Raw genomic sequence first — 16840 nt, 5'->3', positions numbered from 1 at the left:
TTTTGCGACGCCGGTGTTCCGGTTGTTTCGTTCCACGGTTTTTTTCCGATCCGTCATTTCCTTCACTTCTTTCCTTATATCTCCTATAGTTCACACGATACGATAAAGAAAACAAACAATACACGCACAGAAGGTGCGAAAACGTTGGCCGCGAAGCATGGTCGCATAATTTGTCGTGCGGAAAACAAGATTATGGTGAAAATGTCGGGTCCCTCGGAATGATAATCTTTCGGATGGCCTGTGATTGTACATACCATGAAAGCAATCCGCTTGGGGAAAAGGGAAACTTCACATCCAGTTGCGATGTTCAACAAAACCGATTTCGGTTGCTTTAAGCTGCTTTTTCTTTCTTAGAGAGCTTCATTCAGTCATATTTAAATGATTCGTGACAGATTCATGAAAGATTCATGAAGATTCATTAAGATTTCGAAAGATTCATCAACGTTTAACGATTCGAATCTCAAAAGATTCATGAAACAATCTGAACGAATCTTAGTGAAGGATTCATATGAATCTCACCTAAGAAATCATATGAATGAATTTCGCCAAAATCTCGTCTAAAGATTCATTAGGCACAACACTATATTGACACTTAAATTATTTATATTATTCACCGTCTTTTAGCCTACAAGTAAATATTTATGTTGAACGTTTTCTTTTTCTGTATTTTCAGATTTACACGTGGCAGTATATTTACTGGTAAGATGCTGTTCAACCAACTGGATGTTGAGGAAAAAATTGCACGTAAATAAGATCTTTTTTATTTCAAATTGGAGTTACTCGTCTGTTCGAACGTCTGAGGAATGAATTGATGTCTCTTTTACCACTTTTTGTACTAATTGAAAATCATCGGAAGCATTAAAATATTGCATCCTGTGTAAAGTGTAGTGTGAACGTAAAACACACACCAACTTGTAAAAATAAATCCCAACACAACCAACAGATCGCCAAGGGAAAACTGACCGTTGATTATGTTGTCAGGTTGTTTGTTCCGGTTTTTCTTGGAGGTTTCCTATATTTTTTTTTCGTAGGTTAAAAACATGTTTTTGGAACATATTTTCACAACATGACAAAATGACCTCGAAAACCTTTTTTCCCCCTTTTAAATTCCCACGTGTGTGATATGTCGCTCATGTTGGAAAGGTTGGGCGGGAAGGAGGCATAGTTTTGGTGGTGGTTTAGGTGGTTACAGAACATGGCTTGGCGCTTCTGAGCCGCTTTTAGCTGTGTTTCTAAAGCGGAATTGGCCCTGATGGAGAAACAGGAAAGAGCGGAAAGGAGAAAAAGCGAGTGAACATAATCGCTTACAAACATAAAATAAACCACATCGGGGCATGTTCTCGTAGGGAGAGCGGGTGGCTAAGGCTAATGTTTTACGCATCCCCCAATGGTGGTGTGATGTGTTTTTTTTGTTGGTTCGTACATCGACGTACATTATGTTTTCCATTTATCATAGGTCGCGGTAATGGTCTGCGACTTGGCGCTCCACATGTCATTCGGCTCGGAATGCTGTCGTTCTTGTTGTTCTCGTCAACATTGTTGACTTCTGGAAACTCACCGTGAACGTTGTTAAAAAAAAAACGATACTACAACCATTTTCTCATGAATGTTGAGTTTTTGTTAGTCGCACAAAGCTTGGGTCGTTAAAACGCCCTAGAAATAATGAACCTTCAAGTACCTGTTTGGCGAACGTAAGAAACTTCTCATGCAACTTTGGGCGGTGTCTTTCGGGTGAGGCGAGAAAATTCCTATCATTATGTAATTCGTTCCATTTGTTGTTCTCCGCACAACTCCAATGTGAAGAATTATCACAAGTCGTGGAGAGATGAGGAGTGCTGAAGAGTCCTTCGGGGAATTGACTTGTTTTTTCGACTGACTCTGCCTTGTTAAACACATTCTCTGTGTGTATAGTGAAGCTGCATTCCACTCGATTAGGTTCCCATATCTCAGCTCGAGCATGACCACCACTTTGATTAAACGTTTACCGAAACAAAAAAAGTAATAATTCCATGGTTTCCACAGCTGCAAAAGAAAAGACTTTCATTATAAGGTACCATTAACTTGATGTTTCTTTCGTCTTGTTGTAAATAAGTGGTTGTAATGTCGGGAAAGCCCGCGCGAGGCACAGATCATGTAGATTAAAAACGAAATTTCCATTATCTGATCGATTTTGACCGTGGCATTTTTCATCGATCTTCGGTAGGGTTGCAATTGTTGATGTAGGTTTTGGGTCGGTGTGGAGAATATTGCTTCCGAACTTCTGAGTGAAGAGTGAAGAGATCGTATAGACGCTGCCTTGCCGTAAGGAAAAGAGGTTTCACTTAAAACACTTGAGTTTATGTTCTTCTTCAGTGTTTCAGCTCAACGAGATAATGAGTTACATACTTTTTGCCAATTTAATTTAATTCAAGAATAAGGTATTAAAAGTAAAAAAGTAATAAGTTTGATATGACTCATTCATAATTTAAACTTTCCTTGGATGAGGATATTTTGGATTGTTGTTTCTAAATAAAAATATTTTAACTAATTGTATAGATTATATATTGTCTTACGATCTTTGGTGTGATATTTCGGATGATTTATCTTATAAAAATTTAAATGATTTACATTACTCACCGTTCAAGAAACGCCTAGAAAAGTCCTTTTTATGTAGCTTTTCCGTTTCAGTACCGATGAAACTAGTGATGGGAAAACTCTCAAAATCGAAGAGTAGATCAGATCCTTTGCTCCTAGACAGGGTTCAGATTAGGATCAGAAGAGCCATCTTGATACAGAAGATCAGAAGATCAGATCAGATCTGATCAGAAGAAGCTATTCCTTTTTATCATCACTAGTTGAAACATCAATAAAATAAAATCCACTTGACTGAGGATGGGACTATCATATTCAAAGGATTTGATTTAATATTCCGCCATCGCGTTTGGCAATCGAATCTAAATTCTTACAAAGTTTTATTTCCACCCATCCCTCGTTGACACTTTGACTCATCCATTTTAACGTTGCTGTCGGGAAGTGTCACGTACGGAAGAGACACGGTCGGCTTCGACGACGACCTTAGACCACGCGTCCGGGGGCCTGTTGAAGGCTTCCATAACATCCACCAAGCGAGCCACGTACTCTACCGGTGGACCGGAGCTGTTGTGTTGTTTCTTGCCGTGCAGCCGAAGACGACCGCTGCTGCACAACCAACCGGAGCTGTTCAACACGAAGCCTTCGTAGCCTTGCGCTTGAACGTGCGCTTTCAATGGCAAGTTCAATGGGCAGCCATCAGCAACAAGAGCGCCTTGGTTGGGGTTTTCGTTATTTTTTTTCAAGCAGCGAGAATACCCCAATCTAGTCGCGTCAAGTCGCGTGGATGTACCGGGCTCTGATGTATGTTGTAAGGGTGTAGGGCTCGTTGATGGTATCTTCCGGAGCGGAGGTCGGTCGTTACCACCCGGTGCGGTGGATTTTGGTCTGTACGTGGATTCGGCAGCGAAAGCATAAACACAACACGCTGCTCCTCCGACCACAGAACACGGACATGCGTGGTTACCTTGTTCGGTGGTCAAAACACACACATTCCTTTGCCTCCGATCCCGTAACGCGAATGCAGCAAGCAACTGTTTCGGAAGTGTCCGGGTGCTAAACGGTGTGGTGAGTTTTCAAATTCCTTGCGAAAAGTCGTGTGTCAAGGATAAATAGAAAATCACACTCGGGAAACACGACACCATATTTTTATCTGTCCTTGTGGAGTGGTTTCTAAAAATGAAATTACAAAAAAAATTATTCGTCTCATATTTCCCACATGTTTTTCCATTAAATGGCTTTTTAGAGAACATTATCAATTTATGTTTTGCATGAAATGCACCCAGAGTTAATACACGTAAAACACTTCATCTGTCCAATTTATTCGATAGACCTCATTCGCTTTCTTCTCATCATTATTCCTTTTCAAGTAAGAATTGCTCAATTAAGAGTTTTCCGATCTCAGTCAGCTTCAATAATTTGGTATAATATATTTCCATGAATAAAATTATTCACCGGCACAAGAGCGTCTTCTTATCAAACTGACAGTGGCAAAATCGACCGTCAAATCAGGAAGATGCCCATCAATTTACCGGACGATTTAAATTCAAATGTGCTATAAGAGTTCAGCTACCATATTGTAAAGAATTCAGTCGAAAAGTTTAACGAGAATTGATTGCCGTTTATTAGCATTAATCAGCATAATGGCGAGGCGAATGTGTGAGAATGTTTGTGTGTTCATTTGAGATAAGATATATTGTATTTGTAAGCTTTATTATATCACGAATGATTTTCAAGGATGTATGAACAATTTTGTATCATTATATCTTTTGACAATAAAACTTAATGAGTTCATCAACCAGTTTAAATTACAATCAAAAACCAATTGTTACTTTAAAATCACACAACTTTGATATTTCCTTCTCTAAACTTGTTGTAGATCTCAAATTGTTTAGAGCGTTAAATAATGACCAATCTTAATTAAGAATTTTCATCTTTTATGGCATCATTTTCATGCGATGCAAAGCAGATATGCAACTTATTAACACCACATTATCGCTCCGGCGGATACCTTTCTGATAAAAAAACCGCACCTTTTGCGGGCGGTTAATTTGTAACGATTTTTCCACTCTTGCTTTTTCACCATCAGGTCAATTAATTTACAATTTTATAGCTTCATTTACGATTCGTCAAACCCTGAGCACATTGTTGCGCCGGTCGGGCATGTATTCTGTCCAGCTAATGCGTCTGCTGCCACAAACGCATCGGACCATCGATCGCTAATTAATAGCTCTCGGTAAAGCAGAGGAAGAACCTGCCCACCTAATGATAGACTGTGGAATCACTTCAATCGGCGGGTTTCCTTCATTCGCTAAATCACTCCGTTGCATCACCGTCTTGTCGTTGGATGCAATAGCGGAGAGGGGTTCCTTAAGGGGCGTAAGGTAGAGTAAGACTAGCGCTAGTTTCCTTCGTACGAAGGAAGATAGTTAATAAGTTTCCCCTCCTGGATGAGACATGATGAAGTTGTGAAAAGTCGCAAGCGGGTGAGTTCTCTTAGCAGATCATTAGCAGTTGGTGGCACTGCCTTGCCTAAGGTTCACGAGGAGGTTATAGAGAGGATAGTGGTGGTTCCGAAGACTTTCTCTCTCATTCTTGATCATTGTCTTGCTATGTAAACATCTTGAATGCAACATAGAGACTCCATTGAATTATTGTTTGCGATGAGAACCATCCACTTCCACCTACTGTTTTCTTTTGTGGCAAACCATTTTGTATCACAAATATCAATCCAGTTCCTCCGCGGAAAGCATACAAGATGTCTTGTAGGAACACACTCTCTTGGCAGCCGTTTTCCCAACACGAACCGGTTCCGTTGCTATGGCACGATCTGAGGCAAAAATTACGAAATCGCAAAGAATTTAAAGTGATCCTCGACCTAGAACGGGTTCCGATGTGTGCTCCCCAGACGACGTGATCTGTTCCGTGCGTAGCTGGCCGTAAATTGTGCTGCCTCACAATCTAAATCAATAAAAGCACAGAGCTGGCAGAGTGGAGAGACCAAAACACACCAAGCCGCCTGGTGGAAGTGGGTTATAGAACCACCCCGCACGTTTTCCGGGAGGGTTTTTAGTCGCTAGACTAAGTGCCACCACCGTTTGGCGATTTTCCCATCAAAACATACACACGCATTCGATCGCGCCAATGGCAACAATATGTGTGCCGATGCTCTCTGAGTGGTCAATGACGTACGCTGGAAAACTTTTTTCTTCTTCCCATTCTAGTTAGAAACGTCGACGTCGATTCGCCATTCCGCCCCGCGAGACGGAACAAGCCGATCGCTTTGTGATCAATTTTTTATTGGTCCATCTGCAGTCCATTAGCCTATTTTAGAACAAAACAACACAGAAGTGGTCGTGCCGGGGCTGTTGTGTTAGTGGGTGGTGAGGCGAGGAGCTGTGGTAGTAGCCAGGCCTCATTCAAAATTGTGCCCATAAACACATTAATTGCCGGGATCGACGGGATCGCGGAACCGGGGGAACGCTTGAGAATGTAAATGAGCATGATGCTGATGATTATGCAATGGCGAAACCGTTTTGTTTTCGTATGTTTTTACGTCTCAATCGCCTTCGACCCGCGGGGTCTGCTGCGGTTGGGGGGAAGTGAAGCATAAAATGGGAGGAGAAGCACTTTTACGTGCCCTTCCTACGAGCGGTATCGCGAGCGGAAACAACGCAACAAACGGAACACACACTCGGTACTGGTGCACCAATTTTATTCATTTCGTCTATTGTTCAACGAAAATAGATAGAAAAAAAAGTGTACACGGTGGGCAAGACAACATATACTGATCGTGAGAAGATTAGTCGATCGTGTCCGGAACAGGACAAATCGCGAGCTAAACGTGCCGGGTTTTGTTTTTTGTGCTAGCTCAAAGCAAGTGAGCTAATCGGAGTTTATACCAGCGATTAGTGACGTGATGTGTTCCGCCTTGTCCGGTCCGGGACGTGGCGGACAATTATTGTGTAGCTATAAATATTTTAATATCCATACAGTTTATGAGCCTACAACAGGAGACAACATTGAGCTTGAATTGAGCACAATAACGGTGCCAAACGTTAGAGACCATAAAACTTGAACAAACTAGATAATTGAGCACGTAACAATCTTTTCTGATTTCAAGATGATTCAATCAGATATTGATAAAAGATTTTTATATTTCATAAGAAATTTGCAAATTGAACAGAATGATGAAATTGAATCTAATAAACAGAACACATTAATACTACCGTTATGTCTAATAACAATTTTCTAAAAGCTTCGAAAAATACTATAAAATTGAATTCAAAAAGTGTATTTTATTTTCTTCAAAAATACAAAAAAAGAGTAATACTCGTCAAAACAGATAAATTTCAGTTGAGTCTTGTTTATAAATTGAAATACAAATTAGCTCCAAATTGATACAAACTTGAAAAATTATAAATAAAACCTTTGAATTTGGTCCGTTTTTTAAAAAATATTATCAAAGCTCTCAGAAAACACCTATAAAACCAAAAATTAACGTCCCTCACCTTTTTTCAGTTCAGTAACATAATTTTCAGAGACTAGAAATAAAAACAGAACCAAATCTATAAACTGTTCAGTTAACTTTTTTTAAATGAAGTATTAGATTTCTCCTCCGAAAAGAAACATAAATGTGATATAAAATATTTCAAAGTTTTACTTCTCATCGTAAATTTTTATACTTATTTTCGTTGCATTTAGTACTTTTTCAACATACAACAATGTTTGTTCTACTTTAAATAAGTTTCTTTTATTATATTTCAAATAAATCATTTTCTCAAATTATGTTATCGTATCAATGTTTCTCTGGCTTACTCTAAGTCATAAAATAACTCAGTTTCAAGAAGCTTATTGTTGCGTGAAGCAATTGCAATAGTTATTGTGGATGCAAAGTAAACATGGTATTTTGCCCCTTATAAAAGTATTTTGGTTAGTTGCCTACATAGCGTTCAATAATTTAAAAAAGTGTAATATTGTGAACAGATTCGATAAGAATTAAGATGGTTTTTGTTTGCATATTGGTCTAAAATTTTCTTACAGGCCGTATAAAATCAGATTTGGCCCGCGGGCAGGACTTTGCCGACTCCTTTTCTAGAGTGCAGTATATTTTGCCAAAGAAATGCGTAGGAGTTTCATATTTTGATTAACTGTTGATGGATATTGTTGTGCAGCACATCCTATTAACTGGCATCGACTGGCCCGAACCGAGTACAAGTAAATTAATTCTCGACGAAAGCAGATTTTACTGGTCCACACCGAATGCTGCGAAATTTCACCACGTTGCCTTCGGCGTAAACATAGTCGATGATATGCCGGACAGATTCATATACTCACACATGTGAGGGGTTTTCAGTCACTCATCATACACACCGAGGCGCAATAGTGCTTAAGGTTTAGTCGTCAAGTAAATTGTTTCGCATTCACAACAATCCCTCAACGTGGGGCTTCTCCGTACGTGTTCCGTAGAAGGCGAGCGTCGGTGCGGACATCTAATACGTTTAATGCGCTCAATCAAATCAAATCGTTATCAACGACGCTGTTCAGTTGGTCCATCCCGGTTCCCTCGCCGGTGACCCATGGTCCGTGGGCATGACCATGCGTAAAACATGCCTCAACCGCCTTGGATTGCCCGACCAGAGAAGGGAGGGACAGGGATGAGCGAAAGGAAGCAAAGGATTACGTATGTTTGCTTCAGTCGTCGTAGTGACGCTTTACCGCAGACGTGTCTGACCTTTTCGTGGAGTGCAGTCAGCAATCGAGACCTTCCCCGAACTCCCCCAGGCTTGGCTTTGGTGGAACGTCGGAAGGGCTTCGAGTGGTTTTGAGGTCGGCTAGCAAAACAATCGCTCGTGTACTCACACTCGCCGGATGATCCCTAATAAAATCCACCGCCAGACAAATCGGAGGACCGGAGGAGAAAACCCTTGTTATTGTAGCCCACCGGAGAGAGGCGCACATTCTTCGTGGCGTTGTGTTGTGGCATTCGTTATGATGATGCCTCTGTAGTGCCTCCTAAACGATGCGATTGGATTAAATATACCCTTCGGTATTAACAACTCCATCTGCTGTAAACCCGGAGAGGGAGGACGCGGGCTGGTGCAGGGGGGGATTTATTGGGGGTGAAAACAAATCTCGACATCCCAAAAACATGAGCTCCTCTTTCGATCGATCGTTCGGTAAAGACGAGGGAAAGAAGTGCAATCGAGTGTGCGTGCGTGATGATTTCGGATCGCTTCGATAGAGGTCGACTCTTTGGCAAGGCGATTTATTGGAGGAGGAGCAGAAGAAGGAGGGAAGACACTTCTACAATCGATCGTTGCCATCAGCCCTTCGCAAAACGTCATGCAACTGCATACACAATGTGCATGGAGCCACCTTCCCGGAGAGACTGGGGCGTGCGTGCATCGGATGCATACATGAATATGGGGTTTTCTGCCAGTAATATTCGTTTACGACATGCCAACTTATACCGCAGCACGCCCCACAGTTGAATCCGGCGGGCTTGTACAGCCAAAGAATGCATAAAGGCATGAGGTTGGGCAAACAGTCACGGACATGATGGTCGCAGGTGACATAAATCTAAATCGTGTGCCAAATAAATATCAATTTTGATGCCCTTCCTTTTATAGCACGTTTCCCATTTTTAACGACCGTTTGTTTTGCATTGTGTTTTGCGTTAATTGATATCGATTTTCCTTATTATTTTGAGAAAAAATGAACTCTTTTCGACATTTTTCGATCCATCGCACGCATTTAAATGCTGTTGAACATATTTTTTTTTGCAATCGGGTTCTGTTTGGGAATTTTGTTTATGTTTTGAAATACTTGCAATTAAAACAGACGAAACCACATATCGCTATTAAAATAAAGTAGCGAAGTAAAATTATCTTGAGGCCATGCAAATGTTTGAGCATTTATTTATTCATTCACACATCTTTCTTCCAAACACAAAAAACATGAAAAGAATAAAAGTTGATTAAGTAAATGCTGTTGAAAATAAACGCAACTTCTGAGCTGTATTAAATTAATCGATGTTCATTGCATTTCATTAATATTAGCTAGACATTCGGTGTAAAATGTTCCTATATGTGAAGAATAGCGTTCAGGATTACTGTTGTGCTACTTCTACTACTACTTCTTTTAACATAATTAATTAATAAATCTTTGAGAGACATGAAGCAAAGAGTCATTCGGATTCATGAATCTGAATTGGAATCACACAACTTTAATCAGGATGATGAATATAATTTTTTACCAACTTTAGAAGCTGAATTAGTATAAAGCAATTTGGGATGCTGAATATAAAGTTTTTTTAGAATGTTTTTCTAAATTTAACGCATACAATTATTGGCACAATTTCTGGCTCGCAGTGTGAGTGCATGCGCCATCATTTATGGAAAGGCCTAAATAAACCTACACCCTCTCGATGCTTCACGCTGCTGTGGAAAGCGGCTTTGAAAGTAACCGTAGACATGGGGCCACATTTGTATTACTTCTTGCGGCAAATCAAATCAAAACAGACCGCGCTGAGAGTTGCCAAACATAAACAACATAAAGCCGTCGTGCTGCATCCCATATGCTCTTCGTGTTCGGCTGCTCGAAGTTCGGCGCGGTATATTTTCCACTTCCACAATTTTGCCTGCACCACGCCAAGAATAATAGTGTGCAAAAATAGCCGTCGGAGCGTAAGCGTGGTAAACGTCGTACGCGCACCGCACGTTTATGGTGTATGTTTTAGCATGCGAATTAACATAAATGTGTGCATACGCTGGTACACCCCCGCCCCCGGGGTCCAGGGGTTAGAAGATTTCCGTCGCACGCTGGTTATCGTACCCCGAGTCCGAATGTGTCCTTTTTCGGTTTGTTTATGGGAACATTTTGGGTAATCCCTCGGGGCGGCACAACAACATTATGGTTCAAAAGACCCCGGTGAAGCTGCGTCCGCACCGTGTGCTACCGTGTTGTCGTGAGGCTGACCGGTCCGTAATCCTTGTTCCAGGTAACACTCACTGGGAGCACCGACTACCGATAACATAAGGGGTCAGCAGGAGAACGTTCGCTTGGCTTTCGCCCGGGTTTTATTCAAGTCTTTCACCATCGCCGAATGTAAGCCATCGGAACATGTTCACAGTAAAAACAATCAACTCCAGAAGCAATGCCAGAGGAGGAGAAATGGCACACATCAATAAAACAAACCCCGCAGCAAAAGGACACAACCCTACGAAGGCGAATTATTTAACGAAGGGTGGAGGAGCGGTCCGAGAATAGGTATTACGTGATTGGTGATTTTGCGCGCGCAAACAATCATCGCGTTCGAAACCTGAAGTCGCGAAACACACACATACCGGCCGGGCGAGTGGACTACTTATGCGCCCCCTCCAGAGGACGGGTTTTGGAACATGGAACAATTCAATTTCTCTCCGTCTTACGACATAGCGCGGGGGTCGACTTGCCCGACCGAGCCGGTTCGTTTAGAAGTCCGTTCAGGTAACGCGGTCGAACGGGCTGGAATGGGCAAAAATCTGACAAGAATGACACAATTTCTTGGTCGTGAACTAAGCGCTGGCTTGTTTTAGGGGCCACTTTCCTTCCGATTCCTCGAACTTGGCGTCTTTTGCGGAGGATTTGAAATGCGGAATGGAAAGTTTGATGTTTAATAACCGATCGATCATTGTTCGACGAGATTGAGTCATTTTAAGCAATGTGTGGATAGATATGTAGACTTCTGCTGGTGAGTTATACTAAGCTCTTTTTTTGGCATTTTATTAAATAATTAATGCTGTCCTTACGCCTAAAGATGAAGCTTGATGAACATGAACAACATTGATGAACATTTCATTTTATCACAAGGTTGACTTGTTGGTGTTGCAGAATTTTAATTTGAAATTAGAACAAAATTTGAGCGATTTGGCAATAAGGATTTCAATCTCTTATAACTTTCTACACGTTGTTTACAGTGAAATTTGGTTGATGCATTAACACAGAAGAGAATGTATAATGAGTTTATTGTCTCTAAAAGAAACTCCGCAACACGCGCATATGTTGTTCATCAGATAACAAGCAACATTTATTATCCATAAATATTGCATTTAAAGATAGACACCCTGCCTAAGCCGCTAACCTTCTGACCCAGTTTGAAACAGAATAATCCGTCTATAGAATCCCACCCTCTAGATCTTCTCGGTCGAACGCCAAGGTACGCATTCCTCCGTGAGGATCAACATTCCGATGGCAGTGACTCACCAACAACAGTGATGCTTCGTGTCGGAAAGTTCTTTTGCTCCAAGTGTTCAACCTACCGGCAATGTTTCAAACTGCATTCCGTTGGAGAACTGGACCATAGCGGGAGCAAGAAAAAACAACGTATCCATTTCGTCCATGAATTGGCCCCCGAAACTCGAACGAACTGCCATTTCTTCTTTTCTTCCTCCCCTCTAACCGGTCAACTTCCATGCCATAAAAAGGTAGGGATCCTTGACGTACGCCTCCACACTGAACAACCGGCTAGGCCTGTGGTGGCCTCGCATATTCCAACGTTTCGGTGAGCGAGCCGAGGAGGCGGAGGGCAATATTTACGCTTCCAAAATCGTTTTGCATCCGTGCGTTCCGATCATGGCGTAGAAATTCCTCTCCAAGTGGCGGGGAATGCATTTGCGGTTTGATGTTTCAAACATAACTTCTTTTAGTCAAACACATCCTTTATCTGAGCTAGCCCGGTTTTAAGTCAGAATATTCCTCCTCTAGGTTCTACTACATGCGGTCATCTTCCGGCCAATTCGATGGACATAAAAAAACACTTAAACCTGACAACCGTTACAGCTCCTGTAGAAGCTGGTCGTTATTATTGTCACATCAATTAGTGACTGGTGTTTCGTGTGCACCGTGTTCCAATTTTATGGCTTGTGGGTTTTCATCCCCTAAGGAGGCACGTTCTGCCGCGCGGTTATAATGTCTTTTGTTCTAATCTCTTGCACACACTCGCCGTCGTAAATGGTGTGTGACATAGCAGCCCGGGCCAGGACGCCCGTTATCCGTGCACCGCTCGCCATAAACAGGTACACCATCTGTCAGACACCGGGGACCGTCCGTTGAGCGTCCAGTCCTATATCTCGGCGTTAACAGTTTCCAACGCACCCGGTAGGCCTCTGCCAGGGGTGTTCTCTCCCGTGGACGAATATATATCTTAATCATCATTGTTAGAGGTCGAGAAATTTCGGTCCATTACGATGGGCTCGTTTCGTTCGGTAAATTATAGGAATGGAGAACCTCCACTGCAGACATCAATCGTAGGTTGAAGTTTAGCTCGTGTGTGAGGTCCAACCCGCGATGGAGTCCATTGAGGACTGAACTCCCGCGTTATCGCCCCAGTTAATGTGTGCTATGAAAACAGCTACAACCACACATACATTCACTCCATAATAGGCTAGATAGCGGCTCATTAGGTCTGAAGCCCCCTTGTCAGTAGAAGACCATTAAGACACGTCAACGCGTGGGGTTTAATATCTAAATGGGAAATCCCCCCCAGAATAAGTATTTGGACCGCTTCACCTTCCGCTAATGACTCCCCTAGCAAAGGTGATCGAACTTTTGGTTAAACGCAACAAAGTGAAAATGGTCAACATATGATTTCGTTGACCTTCACGAAGGTATTAAAATAGGTCTAGCTGAAGTAGAACCGCTTAATTGTGTCAGCTACGGTGCGCCAAAAGTACCTTCAACCTGGAAAATCGTCAACCTGCCATCTGACGGACTGATCATGTACAAAAATAAGAAGATCTCGGAAAACCACGGTACCTAACTCCGGCTGGTTGGTGCACACAAGTTAATGCCTCCGTTGCTCCATTGAGTCATAAAGCTGAGAGGTCTGTAGGCTTGCTGAGCATCTTCAAGCACTCCATGGACGATTACGAATCGTTGACTGCAAGAGTAGTGGCCTCATGCAAAGCCTCCCATGAATCTTGTCAGAGGAGCAACCAAACGGCCCAAGGTTGCCGCACCGCTAACGAAGGCAGGCGATTGCTTTGGCGCTGGTGTTTAATTGATTTACAGGTCGCTAGAATTTGTCGCACTCTTTGTGGGAATGAGTTAGCGTATATTAGCCGCGATGGCGAAACTGGTGGCATGAGCATGCTGCTATTGCGCGCACCCTTTTGCGGTACTTGAGGCTGAGGCATTTGCAAGATTTGATTGATGGTCAATTAGCCGAGGTGGTGTTGTCATCAGGAACGAGATCCGGAATGGTTCAACTGCGCAGGGACTGATGGAAAGTTGTAGCACAATGAGAGATGCAAAGTTGTCAGGGAAAAAAAAAATTCTTTTCTAATCTTTGCATTTTTGCCAGTATGTAGGCAATGAATTAAATATGACATTGATAGGTCCTAGATCTTTTTTAACATCATTAATAGAAGATTCCCAAAACAGATCATACTTAATTATGCAAATTCATTGAAATGTAATGAATGCATTTTGCATTTAAATTACTTGTTTGTAGTTTCTGTTACGTGTTCTCTTGTTCAATTTAGATCTAAGCTGTTTTTATTGAAAAACAACATTTAAACGTTTGCTTATTCCTTTACAAATATAGCTAAAAGTATTTTAATTTTCTTAATTATGTTCTGGTTCATTTTGTACATTTTTTATTTTTTTTATAATTATGATGTATTAATGAAGGTTACCTTGTGATGGAGTAATCATTTTGAAAGGTACGAACATTATGTGATTTGTGTGTAGTACTCTTTTTGCAATCATGTTATTTTAAACCTATTTCAAATACAATACTTAGAAATGCTTCAACATTCAGAAGCAACTAATTGTTTGCGCAGAATTTCTCTAATTTATTGTATAAACATGTGATTTTTTTCAAACGTCCACTTGCTCATTGAAGTTGTATTAACCCAAGGTACTTTTGATGTCTTTCCATTCCACATTCTTTTATTTTTGCAATTCTGTAATCCCTTACCTGTTTCCTCCGGTGTTTTTTCTTTGTTACCATTTCTAAACTTCTTGGTACTGACCATGTTTTTCTCTCTTGTTAAATGAGTTAACACAATATTTCAAAATTGATAAACATAACAGCTTAATCTCGCTCTCTCCTCTCTGGAACGTGAAAAGTCGACGAATAACGATGACAGAACCGTTTAACAACATTAGCTTCTCACAGCGTGTGCTAATCCCAAAAAGGGGTTTAGCTGGCAACGATGACTTTCTAAACCGAAACAAAAGCGAAGAGTAGGAGAAGGAGGAGTGAGAAAACACACCGAGGGACCTACTCGGCGGGTGAAAGGATTCCATCCGGTGGCAATTTGGGCCCTTAACGTTACGTACACATTTTTTATGGTGGCATTTCCTTTCGGTCGGCCAGCGTGATGAACCGTTTATCTAATTATTCTGCACCAGAGAGGTGTACGGTTTTGCTGCACGATAAGATCCCCTCGTGTATCCTGTGTCCTGGGTGGATGGTTTTGTGCAACGTGGTTTGTTTACCTTACTCCTCCGAATGCATGCATTTTTGTGCAGGAAACGGCTCAAAATAAGGACCTTCAAGAATGCAGAAAAAGGGTCAAATGTGGATTTCTAATGATAATTGTTCGGGGCACGTCCGGGGCAGGAGAAAGCTCTCCTGCGACAATAGAGACAATGCGACATGACGCAAGACATTTTTTTCCTTATTTTTCCAACGAAATATCCATGCCCTTTTGTTGGACAAGTAGAAAGTTTGGCAGCCCTTATTTCATAGTTTTAGAAATTTTCCATTTTTGTTTCGTATTACCTTCTTCCGTTGGCCAATACAACCCGTATTCTTGAGAGCCCTATCGAACGTTTGTTTCATTTGTATTTTTTCTTCCTTTTTTTTTTGTTTTTTCGCCAACCAAAGTTCGATGGTGTGGGTTTTCCTTTCCACCACCTAAGTGGGTCGGTCGAACATTCCGCCGTCCCCTCCGGCTCAGTGTCCGATGATGCGCAGAGAGGGTGTAACGGCATCATCGCCAACGTGTTCTGTCTTGCGCTGACGTCTCGGCATCGTCATCGTCCTGTGTATCCTGCTGGCGGATGGGACCAGGACCCAAAAGGGTTTCGTGATCCTGGTCCATCGCTCCGGGAATAAATAGACCCAAAACCTTGGCATCGACCATCAGTCGGTCGAGTGAGCTAACTCGATGCACATCTATTAACAAAAAAGTCTTAAGGGGAAAAAACAGTTTCGTGATTCCAATTGTGATTCCAATTTCGTGCAGTTCGTGTGTGATTTATTTGCAAAGTTTTCCGGTCCAAACTTTCGATACCTTTGACCCAAGCAGGTAATCTTTTTTGTTTCGTGAAGTTCATCCAAGGAGTATGTGTATATTCTAGTTAGTTAATCTAGTATCTTTTGCGTACGGTCCCTGGTGAACTAGTTTGTTCGTGTTATCAAAAGCGATGCTCCAGTGTAAATAACACCTTACGAAAGGCACGTTTATCACGTTCGAACGATTCCGGGCTTTACATCGAACGGATTACTTTGCCTGAGTATGGAAATTGGAAATTGGTCACGTAAGGGCAGTGTCTTTTGATTTATGAATGTGTGTATGTGCTGCATATTTGTATCTGTAACACCTTTTAGGCGATAGTTTGGGTTTGGGTGTACAGAGTTATGAACTTTGACAATAACTCTAAATAGTTCAGTTTCGTTCTTACCGATTAGCTTTCGGATAACGTTTTATCGGATCTAACGTTTCCAATCGATCTCAATCGATGCGATAACGAGTGAATCGTGTTTTACTTACCATTTATATTGTGACGTGACACATTGTGCTTCGACATTACGTTTGATTGATTGCATAATCTAAACTAAATCGATTTAAATTGTTTGGCTAGTATCATGTCAAATTTGACGTTGTCAAGTAATCCAAATTACTTATCTTTTCATTGCCTTTACCTTTGGTTTGTTTTTAATGTTCTTGTGTGATGGATCAATCGCTCAAACATCCCCGAGAGGTTTGTCGCATAACTTAAACCACAAACCACCGCCAGCAGAAAAAGAACTCCAAGGTCAAGTTTCTCGTAAACTTTCTCCTTCACGAAAAGCACAATTTAATTTTCTGCTAACAGACCACCCGGATGAACAAAATCGGAGTCTTTTCTTTTTGTTTTTATTTTATCATCTTTTATATACATCTTCTTCGGCATCCGTTAAGCCGGTTGTGTATGTGCAAAAAAGAAAATTTAAGGTTCATCTCAGATGTTCCTTTTCTTTTTTGCCAAAACCGTTGCCACTGAAAGTGACAGCGAT

The 16840-nt window shown here is 41.5% G+C and overlaps 1 protein-coding gene across 1 annotated transcript in view; it reads left to right on the top strand.

Annotated features, from left to right (window-relative positions):
- LOC131289801 (uncharacterized) overlaps positions 1–16840 on the top strand; it is a 64649-nt gene that overhangs the window by 38190 nt on the left and 9619 nt on the right. The window contains exon 3 of the mRNA XM_058319114.1: positions 674–699. Within this exon, the coding sequence (XP_058175097.1) occupies positions 674–699 (26 nt within the window). The remainder of the gene's footprint in view (positions 1–673; positions 700–16840) is intronic.

Source organism: Anopheles ziemanni, chromosome 3 (genome assembly GCF_943734765.1).
Source record: "Anopheles ziemanni chromosome 3, idAnoZiCoDA_A2_x.2, whole genome shotgun sequence".
Taxonomy (NCBI): Eukaryota; Metazoa; Arthropoda; class Insecta; order Diptera; family Culicidae; genus Anopheles; species Anopheles ziemanni.
This window is presented reverse-complemented; position numbering and strand designations above follow the sequence as displayed.